The 21,464-nt window shown below is 42.8% G+C and overlaps 1 protein-coding gene across 1 annotated transcript in view; it reads left to right on the top strand.

Annotated features, from left to right (window-relative positions):
- Nucleotides 1–1,992: 1,992 nt before the first annotated feature.
- sad (Cytochrome P450 family protein sad) overlaps nucleotides 1,993–21,464 on the top strand; it is a 70,688-nt gene continuing 51,216 nt past the window's right edge. Inside the window, exon 1 of the mRNA XM_067155105.2 lies at nucleotides 1,993–2,399. Coding sequence (XP_067011206.2) covers nucleotides 2,095–2,399 — 305 coding nt within the window. The 5' untranslated portion in view covers nucleotides 1,993–2,094. The remainder of the gene's footprint in view (nucleotides 2,400–21,464) is intronic.

Here is a 21,464-nt window from a genome sequence, read left to right as displayed (position 1 = left end):
TTGCCTTTCTTTGGCCGATACCTTCATTTTTCGAAGTGTCGGACCCCTTATATGTTTTCTCTCTGATTAGTGTTATATAGAGGATGGTTGCCTAGTTGTACTTCCTCTTAAAACAATACGTGTGAACGTGGCCTAGTTTTACGTCCAGATAGCGCCCGTGACGTCAAGAGTTGTTACTGTGATTTCTTACGTGTAAAATAAATAAGCGCGTACTAAGAAGAACGCAAATCCCATTCCTCGAAAAAAGGAATCAATCAAACGCAGTTAAAATCTCCGTCCCGACCGGCTACTGCGCTGATTATTCACAAAAGGACTATGATATATTATTATTATTATTATTATTATTATTATTATTATTATTATTATTATTATTATTATTATTATTATTATTATTATTATTATTATTATTGTAGGCTCAGTGTCTCAGAATATTGAGGCGCCGGCCTTCTGACCCCAACTTGGCAGGGACGATCCTGGCTTAGTCCGGTGGTATTTGAAGGTGCTATCAGCCTCGTGTCGGTAGATTCACTGGCACGTAAAAGAAGCGCTGCGGGACAAAATTCCAGCACCTCGGCGTCTCCGAAAACCGTCAAAAGTAGTTAGTGAGATATGCAATTATTTCTTCTTCTTCTTCTTCTTCTTCTTCTTCTTCTTCTTCTTGTCCGTCCCATCCTCTTTGGGGTACGATAGATCTATCAATGGTTAGCGAGTCGTGTTTTCCTGTCCTCCTTTCAGAACTTCCCTTCTTCTCTTCTTCACAAATTCTGTATAGTCGTTTGGGCTTCACCCTCTCCTGAAACCTTTTTATTTTATCTTTGGTTATTTTCTTCGCAGATTCATCTACAAGCATCTCTTCTGTAATTTGGAATTCTCGCAGGTCCTTCTCAGTTTCCTTAAACCAGTTCGACTTGGTTTTCTTATTACGGAAATAGTCGAAGATTCTTTTAGTTATCCTTTTCGGGCCCATTCTTAGGATGTGTCCATAGAAGTCAATTCTCCTTTTCCTTATTGTGTCAGAAATCCTTTCTGATTTACTATAAAGGGTTTCATTGCTGAAGTGTGAAAGTTCGTTTTATTATTATTATTATTATTATTATTATTATTATTATTATTATTATTATTATTATTATTAGTAGGCAGCCCTGTGGTGAGTAGGTAGCGTGCCTTTCTGTTATTCCAAGAACCTGGGCTACGTTTTCAGAAAACTTCAAGGGTTTTAATTCTGGACTGAGGAATAGAACGGACGAGATTTTCTCAAGCTCCTCGTCCCGCTGTGGGTGGGGGCGGTAGAATAACACCCACGGTATCCACTGCCTGTCGTAACAGGCGACTAAAAAGAGCCCAGGGGCTTTCAACTTGGGTTGGTGATCACGGGGCCCTCAGCTGAGTTGTGCATTGTTTCCAATTACTTGTGTCAGGCTCCTCCTATCCGACTTCACCTGGTCAACTCTTGTTCTTTTCCGACCCCTACGGTATTACAGCAATCGAGACCCTTCTCTTTCTTTGACCAATACCTTCATTTCTCGAAGTGTCGGATCCCTTCCATTTTTCTCTCTGATTACAGTTATATAGAGGTTGGTTGCCTAGCTAAAACAATAATCACCACCAGCACAGGAAGAAAGCGCGCAATGAGAAGATGACGCTAATGTTCGTGCTACAGGAAGTACAATCATCCTCTACAGAGGGGGAAAATGGAAGGGATCCGAAAGACAAGGGCAGCGGAGAGGGTGAAAATGAAGGACTCGGGGTCGGAAAAGAACAAGAGTTGAGGACAAATGAAAGTGAGGAGTCTGGCACAAGTAAATGTAAGCAATGCCAGCCAGCCCACACTCTGGGGCCTCTTACGACAGGGAGGGGATACCGTGGGTGTTTTTCTATCGCCCCCACCCACAGGAGGATGACATGTTAAAAGCTGGATACAATTCTTCGACTAGTAGGAAATCAAAGGCATTGCCTCAGAAAACAGTGTCCATGCGAGTGATTGTGTAAGCCTGTAGCTTGAATGAAGTGCTGTGTGGTGTAGTACACGTAGTAGTGGACAGGAGTGCTAGCTGCGCCAGCCACAGGAACACGAGCGAGTGCGACCAGTCCGTCATGTGGAGGCGTGCCGTCAACATCAAGATGCCGTCCCCTAGGGGGCTACCCCTCGTGGGGACCACGTTGGCCTTAATAGCGGCGGGATCCGCCCCCAAAGTGCACGAGTACATTGACATGAGACACAAACAGCTCGGCCCGGTCTTCAGGGATACAATTGGTACGGTGGACGCCGTGTTCGTAGCTAATGCCGACGAGATGCGAAGACTTTTTTCTTTGGAAGGGAAATACCCTACACACGTCCTGCCAGAACCCTGGGTGCTCTACAATCAGATGTTCGGCTGCAAAAGAGGACTCTTCTTCATGTAAGTACATCAATCGCTTAATGCTTGAGAAGCATCTGCATGAATAAAATTAAAATTCTGTCTGTACATTTAAGCCTCAAAGATATTTTGTTGTGGATTGTACAATAGGCTATACACAGTATTGCCTGATCAGTATGCAGTAGCCTGAAAATATTTAACGAATCAGAGCACAAAATGTCAAATGTGTCCTTTAATATTACCTGTGTCGAAAAATTGCACACTGAAACTTTGTATAATCGTTTATATTTGATGCGTTTTACCATACAGAGATAACGTATTGTTCTATTTAAAACTGTGCATGGCACGCATTGTTTGAAACCCAAGTTACGTTTTATTTATCTCATACATGTTAAAGCACGAGCTGTAAGTTTTTATAAGCGCTGGCCCTGGCTCAGTCCGGTGGTATTTGAAGGTGCTCAAATACATCATCCTCGTGTCGGTACACCTACTCCTACGTAAAAAGAACTCCTGCTGGACTAAATTCCGGCACGTCGGTGTCTCACAAAAGTAGTTAGTGGGACGTAAAAACTTCTTTACGACGAGGCCTGCTATGGACCACTTTATCCTTCCTTGTTGTTTACTCTATTCCTTTCATTGCTTTATTCTTCTCTCAGACCAATTCTTCCTTAGAATACACTCATTCCTAAAAAACTTTCTTTTTAAAAATCTCTCTTTCTACAGTTTCCTCTTCTGGTATTTTATTTCTTTCTAAATGCTGTATTATTATTAATAAGTGTTCATTGTCCGCTCTGCGTGTAGTGGTTAGTGTGATTAGCTGGCACCCCCGGAGGACCGCCCTCGAAGATGTTTCCGTGGTTACCCACTTCTACTCCAGGCAAATGCCACGATGGCACCTAACTTAAGGCCACGACTGCTTCCTTCGTTGCCTGTCCCTTCCATAGCAAGTGAATGGTGGTGATGATTATTGTTTTAAGAGGAAGTACAACTAGCCAATCATCCTCTATATGACACTAATCAGAGAGAAAAATGGAAGGAATCCGACACTTCGAAGAATGAAGGTATCGGTTAAAGGAAGACAAGAGCCACGGAGGACGTGAAAATGAAAAACTCCCTAGCCCTCGGAAACCTAAAGCAGACCCTACACGGTCAGTAATACTGATCAGTAATACTGAGTCAATAATAGTGACAGTACGCATCAATATTGTAGCGACATTACACGATCATTATTACTGTCAATATTTTGGTCAGTACCAGTGCACTAGCTTACCATTGCGGTATTCTCACTTTACAAATAAAGTCAATGACCATCACTACGGAATGAGATTTATAACAGGCAATTGTGTTATTCTATCAAAATGGATCGTAAAAGACGGGCATTTTGTAGCTATCATATTAGTACTGCACGAAACGCAGTTTAAACGTAAACGATGGTTTAAAGATTGGCTTAGGAAAAGAGAAGAGTATTCTCATATGAGGTGTTGAGGGAAACACAATATACCGAAGCAGAAGATTATCAGAACTATCTCCGAATGCGTGAGGGTACTTTTGCGAAATTACTACGAATGGTAGAGCGTTTTGTAATAAGGCAAAATACAAACATGCGGTACTGTTTATCGGTGACAGTGAGGTATCTTGCAACTGGTATAAATGTTGAAGATTTAAAGTTTTCCTCTATAATGTCACCCGTTTCCATCAGTACAGCAGTTGTGGAAACATGTAAAGTATTGTGTTACGTTTATTCTGACAGCGTTTCATATAGCTCGATAAACTTTTGCAATAGGCCTACTTGACGGTTCCACAAGCACCTCTACTTGGCCTTGCTGAGAAACGCATTTGTCGTCCACCGCTGCTCCGTTGATAATGACAAGCGCACTCACACGGTCAGTATCCCCACCACTCTACAGTACTGACGCTCAGTACTGGCCTTAATTCCATCATTCCAGTCCACACGCGATCAGTATTACTGTCAGTATTTTTCGGTGCTGACAGTTTTATTGACCGTGTAGGGTCTGCTTAATAGCGTCGGGGACAGTAAAGAACAAGTGTTGACCACACGAGGTCGGATAGAATAGATAAAAGTGAGGAGCCTAGCACATAAAGCCGCCTAGGTGAGGTACTGGTTCTGCTCCCCTTCAGGCGCTGAGTCCGAAGGGAAACACCAACCCTGATCGGCATTGCCAAGTCCACCAACGACGGTGGTGGTGGTGATTGTTTTAGCTGGGCAACAATCCTCTATATAACAATATAATCAGAGAGGAAAAACGGAAGGGATCCAATACTTCGAAAAATGAAGGTGTCGGCTAAAGGAAGACGAGGGCCACGAAGGGCGTGAAAATTAAAAAGTCCTTAGTATTCTCAAACCTAATACCGTCCACGGTCGGAAAAGAACAAGAGTTGATTAAGGAAGGTCGGATAGGATAGATGAAAGTGAGGAGCCTGGCACAAGTAAGTGGAAGCAATGTCAGGACTCAGCTAAAGGCCCCGTTAATGGCCAACCCGCGCTCCTAAGTTAAGAGCCCCTGGGGCCCCTTTTAGTCGCCTCTTACCACAGGCGGGTGTTATTCTACGGCCCCCAAACACAGCGGAATGGATGATTCAAAGTTTACAATGGCTGTAAGTCTCTGCAGGACGAAATAAAGAGAGTCAAAAAATGCGTAATAAAGAAACGATGGGGAATGCAAAATTATGTGAAGCTAGTAATGTGCACCTAAAATTCATAGAATTGATATTAATTTTCCCGAAAATGAATAGCCAGAGTGTATGATAGGCCTTGAGCAGCACGAAACACACAGTTAGCCGGGCACACGGGGAGTATTTAGTACGGTACTGCCACTCGGTTGTTCCATAAACTGGCCGAAACCTTGGCCACAAAAAGGAAGGAAGGGCATTGTTCCCCCCTGCCTGCCTAACCATCGGCTACCTGAAAACGTTTCTTATTGTCTCCAAGCTACGAATTTCTGAAAGTGAGAAATCCAGCCCTGTTGTCACATCTGCCTCAGTGAGCAGTAACAACTATGTTGCCACATCTTTCGTGATTCCAGGAATGCCAGAATTTACTTTGGGGTTCGATAAAGAAGCGGACCATCACCAAATCGGATACTACATTCTTTTAAACAATATTGGGCAAATTTTACTATGTGCAAAAAACTGAAATACGAAAATCATGAATTTCCTGAATGTCTATGGAATATGGTGGTGATTATTGTTTTAAGAGGAAGTACAACTAGGCAACAATCCTCAGAGTGAAAAATGGAAGGGATCCGACACTTCGAAAAAGGAAGTCTGGGGTCACGAAGAGCGTGAAAATGAAATACTCCCTGGGCTTCGAGTGCTTTAATTCCCTCGGGATCGGAAAAGAACACGAGTTGACCAAGGGAGGTCGGGTAGGACACGTGAAAGTGAGGAGCCTGGCACTCAGCTAAGGGCCCTGTGGTCGCCAAGCCACGCTCTCAAGTTAAGGGCTCCTGCGCCCCTTTTAGTCGCCTCTTACGACAGGCAGCTGTTATTCCACCGCCCCCACCAATAGGGGGATTTCTGAAGTGAAGCTAAGAGAATGTTTATGAGGTTACACATCACACATGGCTACATGAAAGAAAGGCAGCTCTATTGTTCTATGACGTCACACATAAAGAGCAAAGTGGGTACTGAATGTGAAACACGATAAAGGCATTTATCAGTCGCATAAACAATTCTCTAAAATAATATCGTAACCAGAAAGTCGTGCAAACACATATTCAGAACAGTACAATTGTTAACTCTTGAAAACTTGGAGCCGATTTTCGTACGCCACACTGTCAGAAACAACCCGAGGTTGCTAAATGACTGTAATGCAATGCTCACAATACGCTGGCCATTTGAATACTTTCATATTTCGCCCCCAGTGGAAAACTCTTCACATGCACTTTAACAGCGCGTATTTAGACGACAATTCCACAACGATTCAATTAACACCGCATATCTACTAACCACCTGTTTGAACTGTCAAAACTTAAACATTTGAAAAAGTGACAAGTATCGCCACCTGTTTTCATCGTCTTTAAATCAATTTAATAAATGCATGTTGGCAACCCTGTGTATGAAGTACATAAATATATAGCCTACTACTGAGTTTTGTAAAATACGTGTGACGTCATAAGTATGAAGTTCTTCTGTTCCTAGTAAGTTGCTAAACTACAAAATTCGCCGGTCATTCGCAATAGCGAAAATTCGGACTTAGTTTTTGGATATCAGTTTCCTATTTATCTCTTATCACCCGTCAGTCACCCAGTAAACTTGGTCGCTATAGGTTGTACGCTGTTGTACGTGTCGGGATGTTCGCGCCTACAACTGGTCCACTTCTTTACCGCGACTGCATCTGCTCATACCTGAACATGTCGTAAGGATTGTCCTAACTCTTCTTCTCGTCAAATGTCGCCTAATCGTTCTCCTCTCAATCTCTTGATTGGTGATTCGGTCTCCCCATCTCACCGTCAGCATTCTCCTGTAACACCACATTTCTCTTTCTTTCTGAGTTAGTAATTGCTCATGTTTCACTTCCATACACTATTAGAAAGCTTATATATACAGAAACATTTTTTGATTCCTATATCAACGTTCCAAGTTAACAAATTTATTTTCTTAAGAAAGGCCTCCCTTGCTTCTGCTATTGTTAGTTATTTTACTGCCATTCAGCTACTTCCTTTCCTAATCTTCGTTCGACTGCACTCCATTGCTTTTTCATCTTCCAAGACATTCAGCAATTTCTCCAGATCTTGTGCACACTGAGCTAAAATAATATCATCGGCAATCTCCGAATTTTGCTTTCCTCTCTTTGCATTGTGGTTCCTTTTCGAAATTCCTCTTGGATTTTCTTTACCGTCTGTTCTATTGTTCTAATTCTTACAAGTACGTTTATCTCTTGATACAACTAAGCAGTTAACACAAAAACACCTTTCTCCTGCAACATTGTTTGAATGAGGAACATAATATATAGAGACTTAATTCTAAATACACTTGGTAAGGTGATATTTTAATAGGACGAACAGTTCAGGCAATGTATACACCTTACAGGCTCCACACGCCCAATTTTTTCGACTTCTTATATCTTTTTTTAACCAGCTGCTCCTCAGATCATAATTATAATCATCTAAAAGATATAAGCTTTCTAATAGTGATTTTTAATATTTAATTTAAGGCTTGTAAAAGGGGTGCAGCCATCAAAACACTCAAATATAGAAATTAATTCATTTGAACGGAGCAATTTGACTATGAGGTTTCGGTCTCATAGCTTTCAGCCTGCATTTAGGGAGATAGTGTCCGAACCGCTCTGTTGGCAGCCCTGAAAATGGTCTTCCTAGTTTAGCCATTTTCACATCAAGAAAATGCAGGGGCTTGTGCTAGAATTGCGGTCACGCTCACTTCCTTTCCAGACCTAGCTCTTTCCTACAGTATGTACCTATTCTATTCGTACGGGCTGTTTGCTTTAGTACTTCAACGCACTGCAAGGAAATAATAAACTGAAAAGGATTTTATCCACTCAACATACATTCAACAAAGCCTTCAGAAAACGTATATCTACTGTATCTGTCTGCAATCATGTTAACCAAACATACAGCTTCTAATAAACAAAAGCACGCCCATAATTTTGTATCATTCCTATTCGTACAAGCAAAGTGAACACTTGAAATAAACAAAATAAATAAAGGGTTCCTGGAACATGTTAGTATCTAGTATCTCAAGATGGAAGATACCATCCCGAACAGGAGAGCCTTGTTCTACAGAATGAACCCGCGAAGACTGACCAATCAGAAACTGTGGTGAATGAGGAACAAATGGGAGTACAAGGAACGGGGATGTAAGATGTAAGATTTTTTTTCTAGTTGCTTTACGTCGCACCGACACAGATAGGTCTTATGGTGCCGATGGGACAGGGAAGGGCTAGGAGTGGGAAGGAAGCGGCCGTAACCTTAATTAAGTGGGGTTCGAACCTACTATCTCCCGAATACTGGATACTGGCCGCACTTACGCGACTGCAGCTATCGAGCTCGGTCGTATGGATTTTAATGCCGGAAGATCCTAGGACGGGTTCGGCTCGCCAGGTGCAGGTCTTTTGATTTGACTCCCGTAGGCGACTTGCGCGCCATGAAGAAAACACATACACCCAGGCCTCGTGCCAGGGAAATTAACCAATGATGGTTAAAATTCCCTGCCGGGAATCGAACCCAGGACTCCGGCGACCAAAGGCCAGCACGCTAACCATTTAGCCAATGGAAAGAACAAAGGAGGGGATTCCACAGTGAAAGAATGAAGGGGAACTGGAAGAGGATTAAAGCCCAGAAACAGATGAAGCTGAATTAAAATTCACGTGGCCCTTAGTCGGTCAAAACGAAATAAGATGATGATGATGATGCTTGTTGTTTTAAGGGGCCTAACATCGAAGGTCATCGGCCCAGAAGAAGAAGAAGAAGAAGAAGAAGAAGAAGAAGAAGAAGAAGAAGAAGAAGAAGAGTGTCGCTTAATTGAAAGAGAAATTGGCATAGAACGAAACAGAATAGTGGCTTCCTTTGAAAATGTAAACTAAGAGTATCCCTATAGCATTGGAGTTCTACCTAACGTTCCTCCGTCGGGTAATGATCATGGCCTGCTCCTAAACATTTGATGAATGGTCGTTGACCCGTCCAACTGGTCGTGACGCCCACAGCTGTGGATGTTGTGAATAGTAGCTGCTTGTTCGTGTGGAGAATGTCAGCTCCTCGTGTTCGTCTCACATAACACTAGGTAGGAATTATCTCTATTGTCATGTTGGCAGGAGCAGGTATTTGTGGAGATTGCTTTGTTTACAAGTTGCTTTACGTCACAGATAGGTCTTGGGGACAGGAAAGGGCTTGGAGTGGGAAGAAAGGGGGTACAGCCCCAGTGTTTGCCTGGTGTGAAAATGGGAAAGTACGAAAAACCATCTTCAAGGCTGCCAACAGTGGAGTTCTCCCGAATACTGGAGGCTGACCGCACTTAAGCGACTGCAGCTAAGCTCGGTCATAATCATATTCATGTCAGTGGAGACTCTGCCGGAGATACGAAAAACATAATTATTTTTATTACATACAGTGGCATAATTGAATTCATTCCGTACTGTGCGGAAATGATACTGTTATATTAGACTATGACAGTAACGTATACACGCCATCAGATAAATATCGCATGTGCAACAATGACTGCTTGCGCGTCAATTTCCACGTTCCCTTTTACTCTAGGCGTACGTAAACCGCATATCTCTGTGGCAGAGTCACCATGCGCGCCGACATCGTACGACACCTCATGCGGATGATTGTAACTACTGTAACCGTACTATATTATGACACAAAGGGGCCGAAAATTAGTCGAATCGGAACTACTTAGGTGTTAATACGATATAAGAAATGATCTTCACTGGGGTTGCACATCTCTTCACATGGTTATGGTGGTATAGTAAGGTTTTAAAGGAGAGTACGGTTCCAGTGTATGGCGCCTTCATTTGATACGATAACGGGAAAAGATCCAAAGCAAAGCAGCGCGATTTGTTCTGGCTGATTTCCGAGTAGTGTTAGCAAAATGTCGCGAACATTGGTCTGGGAAGACTTGGGAGTAAGGAGAAGAGCTGCTCGACCAACCGACGTGCCTCTGTTCCCAATATAGCTCATGTCCGTACCAACCGAGCGTCTCACTTGCTTCTATCAGGTTAAACAACTCCTGTGGAACTAAATCGCGACACTTCCACGTCTCTTAAAATCTATAGTAATTGCATGGACGTTAAAAAGGAACATGATTTTATTATTATTATTAATAATAACGTGGGGCCATCGAGGACCACGTTAAGTCTTGTTACATTTGGCAGTGACCTTTGCTTTCTTTTGAGCCCAGAATCCCCTCATTCTTTCTGAGTGGGCCTGCTTGCGTTCCTCTGTCCAAGGGACACCGTGTCTTCTTTTCGGTTGTTCGTCTCGATTTTGCCCGTTTGTCACTATCTTCTTTCGGGAAAGACCTTTGTCAAAGGCGTCTTCCGGTTTGGTCTGTAGCACTTGAAGGTCTTCTTTCGTGCTTCTAAGCCAAGGACTCGTGGTTTTTTGTTTCGGATCAAATAGGTGAAAGGTCTGTTTGGTCAACCTTTTTCCGTCCATTCGTTTGAGGTGACTGTAAAATCGTGCCCATCTTTTCCGGATCGTGTCTGTAATTATCTCTATTTTGTTATAGACCTCCTTCTTGGATTTTTTTGGTGGATACCATTCTTGCAATTGGATCGCATAATTCCCCCTAATTATTCTGCGCTTCGAGGAGTCCTTTATTGCCATTTAGGGATAGGGTCTCGGCTATAAACATAACTACTGGCTTCAGAACCATTTCATACTGACGTATCTTAGTATTTTGGGAAAGGCATTGTTGTTGTAGATCGTGCGTGACATTTGGTAGGCTGTTTCAAGTTTGCGTATTCGTGCCCTATGCCCTTCCTTGTCCAGTCCATCTTTCATGATGATTTTCATCCAACTACTTACATTTTTCCACTCGCCTGATGTCCCCGTATTTCGTTAGAAGTTTCCTTGGAGAGTCTTTGATGTCGGTCATTACTTCTGTTTTTCAAACGATATTATTATTATTATTATTATTATTATTATTATTATTATTATTATTATTATTATTATTATTATTATTATTATTATTACCATCAGACTCCTTGGCTAACCGGTTCCCGACGGCCATTCGGTTAATTCCTTGGGTTCGGGGACTGTTCCTCCTCATAGCGCTGGCCGTGCCAATTCTCCTTACTTACGCGGTAGTCTTACGACTGAATACAACAAACAAACAAAGAAAGATGTTTTTGGTGTTCCAATAAGTGTGGACAAGCAACCCATAACCACGTCGATAAATAACAACATTCGGTGTTACGCCACATTACACCATAATTAATGTGCCACTTTCACCAACGCGTAATTTGGTAACAGCAGAAATCCGAATTAAGTTATTAGGCATGAAGAGACCAATCAATGAGGTAGGTAATATTATATTAGGCAATACAGACATTGCATCAGTTCAGATCTCCACGACATGAAACTCTAGTTAAATGCGCATTTTAATAAATCAGTCAGTCAATCGCAACTGGTCTGCTGTCGCCCTCACGGCAGATTCGCCATCGTTGGTTTCCCAGGTCAAAACATGTGTCCAACATCTCCCTAATTCCTCTTCCTATAAACTAGTATTTTCTCTTGAATTCCAACGTTTATGATCTTCCCTACTTTTACAAGCTCCGCCCAAACTTATTCTCGTACTAATGTCAATCCACGCCATCTCTCCACTAACAGCTTAATTGAGCAGCTCGTCTCCTTATCCGAAGTCTTCCCAGCTGAGAGTTTGCAATATTCTCGTAACACTTCTCGTTTGTCGGAAATCGAGTTACTTTCGTTTGGATCCTTTCCTGTTCTCGTATCAAGTAATCCTAGTCCCGTACACTAGAGGCCCGTCCCTACATATCCTCCGCCATAACTACGAGAAGAAATCTGTAGCAACTACAATACTTGATTTGGGGATACGAGGCCGCGTAATGCTGACGCGTTTCCATCCTGTGACCAGGATCGTCCTGAGAGCAGTGACAAATAACTCCATAGTAAGCAGACCCTGTTAGAAATGTAGTTCATTCCAGGGCCCCCAGAGTTACGGAGAAAGATATTGAGGGTAGTCATGATCTACTCAAAAGGGTCTCTGTCCGGCTAAATGGTTAGCGTGCTGGCCTTTGGTCCAGAGGGTCACAAGTTCGATTCCAGGCCGGGTCGGGGATTTTAACCTTCATTGGTTAATCCAATGGCCCGGGGGCTGGGTGTTTGTGCTGTCACCAACATCCCTGCAACTCACACACCACACATAACACTATCCTCCACCACAATAACACGTAGTTACCTACACAAGGCAGATGCCGCCCACCATCCTCGAAGGGTCTGCCTTATAAGGGCTGCACTCGGCTAGAATGCCTTTGCTGGCAGGACCTAGTGTTTACAATGCACTATGTCTTCTGGTATAGGCTGGAGCAATTTTGTTACTTTCATAGATCTGTCTCTGTCTTATCCTTGGCTTTGACAATATGGAAGTGACTGAGGTATGAGGGATGCTAGTAATGCCAATCCTTACGCAGCGAGTCCCTGCTATGAATGGTGTGAAAGTGTTGCTCATAGGGTCAATTGGTGCATGCATTTCAGTGGGCTTGGCAGACTGATATGTAATATGGCTCGGTGAGGAAAGCAACGGGAAACATCATCACTCCTCATTTCCCTAGTACGCCTCTTCAGTGATGCCTAGGCCATCTATGACAGCTGATGGTGGAGCTGTTGAGGATCCCACCAGCGGCATCGCTGACGGACTGAACATACATACTCGGCTAGAAATAGCCACACGAAATTATTATTATCGGATCGAAACGCGTCAGCAGATTAACATTACGCGACCTAAGTGTTCTTATGTCATGAAAGTCTACGTATTAAGATATATGGAACCTTTGTTTACAGTCCCATTTACCCCAATGAAGATACTGGCACGTAAGTACTTTTGACAAGTCACGCTACTCCATTGAGACTTTGTGATCAAATTGTTGTTCCATCCGACATACGCAACTGAAATTTTGCAACGAACATCTCAATAAAGTACAGTATACTTCTTCTCCACTAAGGCTCATCCCGATACCTGGAAATGACTCCTCAAATCTCTCGCAACAACAAAGTATTTTCCATTGTTCCTGACGGTTTGAAAGAATTGCGTTTCCCTTCAGTACGTTTAGTGGTAGTGAAAGCCAAGCGTTCCCTCTGGATGATGTGTATTTGTGATAACAGCACCTGAGATGTGATCAGCGTCTAAGGGCCAAGTTATTACAAGTTGCTTTACAGACAGGTCTTCTGGCGACGATGGGACAGGAGTGGGAAGGAAGCGACCGTAGCCTTAATTAAGGTACAGCATCAGCATTTGCCTGGTGTGAAAATGGGAATGGTGGTGGTGGTGATTATTGTTTCAAGAGGAAGTACAACTAGGTAATCATCGTTCTGTAACACTAATTAGAGACAAAAAAATGGAAGAAACCCACATTTTTAAAAATGAAGATATCGGCCAAAGAAAGACAAGGGTGATGAAAGACTCCCTAGGCCTCGATACATAATACCGTCCGGGTGGAAAGAACGACAGTTGACCAAGAGAGGTGGGATAGGATAGATGAAAGTGAGGAGCCGGGCACAAGTAAGTGGAAGCAATGCCAGGATTCAGCTAAGGGCCCCGTGCTCGCCAACCCACGTTCCCAAGTCAAAAGCTCTTGGGGTCTGTGAAAATGGCGAAGACAGAAAACCATCTTTAGGACTGCCGACAATGGGGTTCGAACCCACTATCTCTCGAATGCAAGCTCTCAGTTGCGCGACCTTAAACGCACCGAAAACTCTCTCTGATTATCGTCATCATCACTACCACCTAGTTGCACTTCCCTCTTAGAACAGTTATCACCACGAGCAGAGCGGAGAAATGACGTGAGTCCCAGAGAAGAGTGACAAATTCAGGTTATTTCTGTTTCAGTTGATTTAGGTCAGGTAGTGGTGAGGAAGTACAAGTAGGCAACACTAATCAGAGAGAATCTCACACTTCGAAAAATGAAGGTATCGGCAAAAGAAAGACAAGGGCCATGAATGGCGTGAAAATGAGACTCCCTAGACCTCGAGTCGGAAAAGAACAACCAAGGGAGGTCGGATAGGGTAAGTGAAAGTGAGGAGCCTGGCACAAATAAGTGGAAGTAATGCCAGGACTCAGTTAAGGGACCTTTGGTCGCCAACCGACGCTCCCAAGTTAAGAGCCTCTGGGGCCCCTTTTAGTGGCCTCTTACGACAGGAAGGGGATACCGTGGGTGTTATTCTACCGCCCCCACCGACAGGGAAAATGGTTTAGGTCATACCTTGCTGTGAGAATAGTGATGTAAATCACGGTTAACATAAATATAGTGAAATATTAATGGAAAATTATGATATAAGTAATGTCGTGATTTTGAATGGAGAAAAGCAACAATCAGAGCAATACGCGACTAGAGAGTTCGAGTCCAGTGGAACGTGTTGTGACACACCGAGATAAGCAGCGCTGACTCAACAGAGCTCTGTCAGGACCAGATTTCAGTATGTGGCCTACGGTTAAGTGTTACCACCGTGTTAAAAATTAAACAACAGGTTTATTCAAGCGCTTCTTGGGAAATGTTAGCCAGCACGTGACTTACGAGTCACGATCAGTGCGAATCGAAAAGGCAGTGGCAGAACCATGTGCACCGGGCGCGGTTAGGGACGCGCAGCTGTGAGCTTGCATCCGGGAGATAGTGGGTTCGAATCCCACTGTCGGCAGCCCTGAAGATGGATTTCCGTGGTTTTCCGTTAATTAAGGCCACGACCGCTTCCTTCCCATTCCTAGGCCTTTCATGTCCCATCGTCGCCATAAAGCCTATCTGTGTCCGTGCAACATAAAGCAAATAGAAAAGAAAAAAAACATTTGCTGTTTGAGCGCGCCCCCGATGCGCTTTTGTTTAAATACAGCGCGAAGTCAACACAACGACCGTGAATTCGCTCTTGCTAAATAGACGAGTGCAATATGGAACAATCCGAGAGTGTGAGAAGGTCTGGTACAAATTTCTCTTTTCGAAATTATTTCCAAACGCATCTTTTCCAGAAAGTAAGCAAGCCAAATGGATCCGTGCTGAAAGCCAAAAGTGAGTCTTGGCAAAAAAATTCGTAATGAATTTAAAGTGCATGCCGAGGTTAACTAAAATGAAAGCATGAAAAGGAACGCAAAGGAAAAATACCGATGACAGGATGGAGAGATACCGCGCAGGAGGAGGAACATACCAGCATAAATGAGTGGGAAAGTTGATGAAATATACACAGTCTTTGAAAAATACGTATTAGAAATGTTATTGCACGTTAGCGTGGTTCTGTGCATGGCAGCACTACCTATTTTCAATAGCTGCCAGGTTAGAGCACAATTTGAAACTAGAACGTGTTCTATAGCGTGATAATATTCTCAATATTCTCAAAAGGATAACCATTAAGTCCAGCAGAGCTCACATCAGAACTGGGAACTGTGTTGAAAGGATGTATGGTTGTCAAGTCATTGAAACCATCTCTCCTGTTCCTGGAAAGGCTTATGTATTCCAAATATTCAAGATACAGAAGTTCTGCATCTAATGAACTAAAAAGGAGAATTTAAGTGCTTGACGCTGGGTAGTTCACCTAACAAATTGTTAGCCTTAAGGAATGTTGGTTCAATGCTAATTCACCGTTAAATTGAACCCACTGCAACATCACTTAATACCGTGTAACTCCGGATAACCGCCTGGAAGTGAGTCCACAAGGAAGCCACTCGAGCATTGCGGCGTTTTACCCGCTGTTGCAACTTGTCCCACAGATTTTCAATGCGGTTCAAGTCAGGTGATTTTGCAGGCCAAACGAGATGTAGTAGGGAGGGGGAGTGTTCATAAAACCAGTCACATATGCGTCCAGCCCGATGAACTTTTCTGTTGTCATCTTGAAAAATCACGGTATTATTGGCATACTCATCATGCAGATGTTGACTGAAAGGCAACACCTGATCATCCAGAATGCTGGTTCATGTTAGTGGTCACCTCAGTGAGCGGGCCCAATCCATGATACAAAAAGCACAAATATTACAGCCCCACCTCCGCCTTGAACCTGACCTTGCACACATCCAGCATTTGGCCTTCGGAGCACTCGACGACGTGCGTCATTACGTTCCGCCAGTCAAATAGTGTCCACGTTCGATGATCTCTAGCCCAATGAAGATGTGACTGACTCCAAATGTTCTCTCCCTGACAAGTTGGGATGGGCCTTCATTTACTGGCTGCAGCAAATCTGTCGGGTTTCAAGGCAATTTTGATTCACAAGCCGTGAAACGCGACTCCACTCCCTCTGAGTCAGGATCTTTCTGACGTGTTTCGTGGCCACATGTAGTACACCACTGCTAAACATGCACCGTATGGCCATGGGCACGGCCAAACACGATTGTCACATCCTTACGTATGATCGCTACTGCTTTATGCTCAAGTAGAGGCAGTGCGCGTGCGTTTGAGCACGGGACTCGTTCGTTACGCCACCCGCTGTACGCTGGTGAGCTTATGTTGACGTATTGAGGGACTATCAGATCAAGAGTAGGATACACAATGGAAGGAGTCTATGTTGACAATCAGGGCCAAGCTCGATATATAAGAGGTCAGCACAACTGCAGCGACTTTTCATGACGAGGAAATAACATGTTTGTCTATTTCAAAGTTTGGACTGTATGTCTGCTCTCTAATTAGATAGGCTACGGGAATTACACTGAATGCGATCAGTGAAGTAAATGTGTACCGTAGTATTATACTACACCATTCTGAAGGAAGTTTCCTTGTCCCTGAACAACAATTTGCTGATAACGAAGAGATGGTATAAAGCTTTTCAAGTTCAACAGGCAGACTGTTGCAATGATGCCATATTTAGCTAACGTGACTTTGACATCGCCTATCTGGAATACATTCCATTGAAACCATGCCAACCAAGACACTAGCAGTCTTACTAATAAACCGTGTAAGCCTCCTGCGTATGCATCTGTTGTAGTTATTCACTGAATTGCTTACACAGACCAGGACCCTTGTATAAGCGTTGTACAGCAGCGAGTGACCACTATCAGTATATTTTAGTGGTATTTACTGTCTGAACTAATATAATCTTGATAAAATATCCGACTTATCCATTAAGCACACACTGAAAGCATGGAAAATAACGTTGATAATCTCCATGAAATGTCGTATGGCTTTTAGTGCCGGGGTATCCCAGGACGGGTTCGACTCGCCAGGTGCAGGTCTTTCTATTTGACACCCGTAGGCGACCTGCGCGTCGTGATGAGGATGAAGACAACGCATACACCCAACCCCCGTGCCATTGGAATTAACTAATTAAGGTTAAAATCCCCGACCCGGCCGGGAATCGAACCCGGGACCCTCTAAACCGAAGGCCAGTACTCTGACCGTTAGCCAACGAGTCGGACATAATCTCCATGATATTGTAACATAGAAGAGACGGAGTGACCCATTTCTCCTACTTGACGAAAGTTTAAAATGACATATCTATTTACAAAGAAGTATGCTCGAACTGTCATTACCTCTTTCCAGTCTTTGACTGGGTCAGGGATGTAATGAATGAATCAAATATAGGCTGTTATTACGATGGGGTCGCTACTCCCAAAGTGATTTATATTAATGAGTGATAGATGCTATGAAATGAGTATGGAGAGTGTTGCTGGAATGAAAGATGACAGGGAAAACCGGAGTACCCGGAGAAAAACCTGTCCCGCCTTCGCTTTGTCCAACACAAATCTCACATGGAGTGACCGGGATTTGAACCACGGTATCCAGCGGTGAGAGGCCGACGCGCTGCCGTCTGAGCCACGGAGGCTTTCTTATACAGGGTTATTCCATTATAACTATACAAGTGTTAAACAAGATGGACCAGGATCTTGCTTTACTTTAAGCGCCAATGTATATATCGCACTTAATCCTGCCATTTATCAATCCGAACAACAATTACTATTTACTGACGGGATTACTTCACAGTCCGCGATTTCACTGAGTAAGAGGATACTTAACCATGGTTAGTTAAACATTTCAAAAGCCAACTTCAGGTAATTTAAATTTGGTGCCAACTATGTAAAAGCCATGTCTTTGAAGGTATGTGTGAAATCTGTGGCATATGGGGCGCAATGCAGGAAAAGCTTGGAAAATTCTTAGGGCACAACGGAAAGCACTTCTGGTTGCTTCCCTGCTCACATCACTTTAGTCCTGGAAAGGATAATTTTCTTATCATACTCATTGTACCTATTTTCAACAGATTTTCAACACAGAGTGTCGGCATGGACCTAACTGAGTACCTTGAATCAAAAGCTCATTCTAGCATCAATTCTCACTGCAGCGCAATTGTCAACGTAAATACCTTTGATTGCTTTTAGCAATCTACCCTTAATCAAGTAATTCTGACCATAGTACAGACAAAAGACTGTGAAGAGCTAGTGCAGCACAGGACGCGTCACAACGGCGTGTGCTACATTGTTTGAGCATTAGCGATGTACATATGCGGTGGAAAATGATTTAGAAATTAAATTAAAGTCTTTGAGCAGTTTACGAATCATCTGCAGGCAGCACATGCTTGCTAATTTGCCTATGTATTATGATACATTAAGAAGGTAGCTCATACATAATGTATCGTGAATAATAATGGGGATCACTGATCGAAGAGGTCACCGTCAAACGCGTCGTACAAGCCTAGAGAGACTCAAGCAGAGGGAGCTGTCTCTGAAGACTGTGGGAGCAAGGAATGTCATGTCGAAAATTGTTTCTTTATATTCACGAACGAACAGAAATTAAAAATAGAACATGAAAGCGAAACACAAAAGCCGAAGAAGTAGAGCAATATGTTGTTATTGTTATTATTAATATTAAAAGAGTTTAATCAAAGCAGCTTTGTCAAATCCGTTCGTTCCTTCTACTGAGCCGATTGGCTTCATTTTTGTTTTATTACCTGCCGGTGAACCATTAGGCATTGATAGGTATCTTAATTTGAGTCAACTTTGAGTAATCCTAAAACCAAATCACTAAATGACCGCGCCAATAACAGCTTGCCCTAGCCCGCAATACAGTACATTCTGTACTCAACGGATTGCGAAGAGTTACGGAACACAAAAAGATATCGGCGAAGTTAAACATGACAAAGACTACCAGCAAAGCTGCTCTTTCAACCAAACATGGTACACATATGACTTAATGCTCCGGGAATAAGACGGGTGGAGTGGGGAGGGAAACTGTCTATATTAGTGTTTTCTGGGTCACTGAGATGAATAGTGATATTCCGGATGACATTTTAGTCCAAGTTCAGCCACCATCGCGATTGGGGGTGAGAAGGGGTGAAAACAATATCAAAAAAGACCGAATTATCTATGTAGATGTGTGTGCATGTTCCATCTTAGCTCTCAAACTTTTTTAAATTTATTTATTTATTTATTTATTTATTTATTTATTTATTTATTTATTTATTTATTTATTTCAATTTTACTGTACGTCGCACGGAGACAGAAGGCTGTATGGCGAAATTCTTTGGGGGTAAGACACCCCTAGTACCCCTACGATTGGGAATGGGGCATGAAAGAAAAAGTAATCCATAGTTTTCAAGGTTGCTGAGATGAATTGTGACTCCGCATGGCATTTAATTCCAAGTACAGCCTCCATCGCCATAAAGGGTGAAGAGGGATGAAAAGCGCAAAAAGGCTGGAAATTACTTTTTAGTTATTCTATCCTCGCTCATTCTAAGAATATGTCCATTGAATTTCACTCGCCTTTTTCTCAAGGCGTGCGAGATTTTTTTCGGTATGACAGTATATTTCCTGAGATTTCCTAGATTCCATGTCTTCAAACTGGACCGTAGAATTTTCCTTCGTTGCTCTTCTATGTCTTCGATTAATGATGTAGCCTATCACCCATGATTAAGGTTTCCAATGCGTATAATGCTTCGAGTTTGGTTACTGCCTTATAATGCCTTAATTTTGCTTTCCTATATATACATATTTGTTTTAAATATGAATCCCAGGTGATTGCTCGTAGTTTAGAGATTCTCTCTTTATTTCCCTCAAGATTTAACACAGAAGGTTGCATGACTTCTCCTAGGTATTTAAACTTGTTTACTTGCGATTCTTTGCTGAATTTACTTATCAAAGGTCTCTCAAATTCTGTTGAATTCTGATCTCAAAATTGGGTCTCCCATTTCATCAGTATCAACAGCCTCTTCTCGTCCCAGAACCCTATCACCTATTTCTTTCCCTTGATACAATTGTTTAATATGTTCCTGCCTTCTCTTCTTTCCCTAGAAGTGGTTTTCCATCTGAACTCTTAATATTCATACACCTAGTTTTCTTTTCTCCAAAGGTATCCTCGATTTTCCTGTATGCAGCATCTACCACCATACAACCTCCAGCATCCTTTCACTTCTCTTTCAGCTGACCTGCACTTTCTATCTACTTCATTCTTTATCGCCTGTATAATTTTCTGCTCTCTTCATTCTTGTATTTCCGCCTTTCCTCAATCAGGTCTGATATCTCCCAAGTTATCCACTGATCCACCTTTCTTCAGCAGCCCTTCTTCACGATTGTCCACTCTTCACTTATTCTTTCCTTCAGTCCTTGTGCAACATGATCCTTGAAACAACCTTTCATTCCCTCTTTCTTTCAACTTCAGATGACATTTCATGACCACCAAGTTGTGGTCAGAGTCCACGTCTGCTCCTGGGAATGCCTTGCAATCCAACACCTGGTTTCTGAATCTCTGCCTAATAACAATTAAGTATATTTAATGTCTGCAGATCTTGTCCACGTATGCAGCCGTCGTTTGTGGTGTTTGAACCAAATATTAGCAATGACTAAATTATGATCTCTGCAGAGTTTAACTAGCCAACTACTTCTTTCATTCCTTCGTTGCTGTCCGAATTCTCCTACCGCACTACCTTCTCTTCCTTGGCCTTTTACATATTGTATTAGATATTCCAGCTCTTCACAAATCCTTTCTATTTCTTCACCATTTGGTGAACTAGTAGGCATATAGAACTGCACTATTGTGGTGGATATTGGCTTGGTGTCTATCTTGACAACAATAAAACCTTTCACTATGCTGGTCGTAATAGCTTACCCTCCGCCCTATCCATACTCCTTATTAAACCAACTCCTGCATCTCCCATGTTTGATATTGTGTTGATAATTCTGTAGTTGCCTGACCGAAAAATCCTACTCCTCCTGCCAACGTACTTCACTTATACCAACTACGTTTAATTTTAGTCTGTCCATTTCCCTTTTCAGATTCCCTAACATACCATAACGATTCAAACTTCTACATTCCACGCTCCAACCCGCAGAATATCATTATCCATCTTCCTGATGATTGCCCTCTCTCGTGTAGTCCTCACCCGAAGATCCGAATGGGGAGCTATTTTACCTCCGGAATATTTTACCGGGCAGGACATCATTCATGCATGTCCTCGGGAGTCAGTTGCGCTGTAGTTTCCCGTTGCT

The sequence above is a fragment of the Anabrus simplex genome, chromosome 10, assembly GCF_040414725.1.
Source record: "Anabrus simplex isolate iqAnaSimp1 chromosome 10, ASM4041472v1, whole genome shotgun sequence".
NCBI classification, from domain to species: domain Eukaryota; kingdom Metazoa; phylum Arthropoda; class Insecta; order Orthoptera; family Tettigoniidae; genus Anabrus; species Anabrus simplex.
The sequence above is the reverse complement of the archived record's forward strand: the minus strand, read 5'-3'. Positions and strand labels throughout refer to the sequence as shown.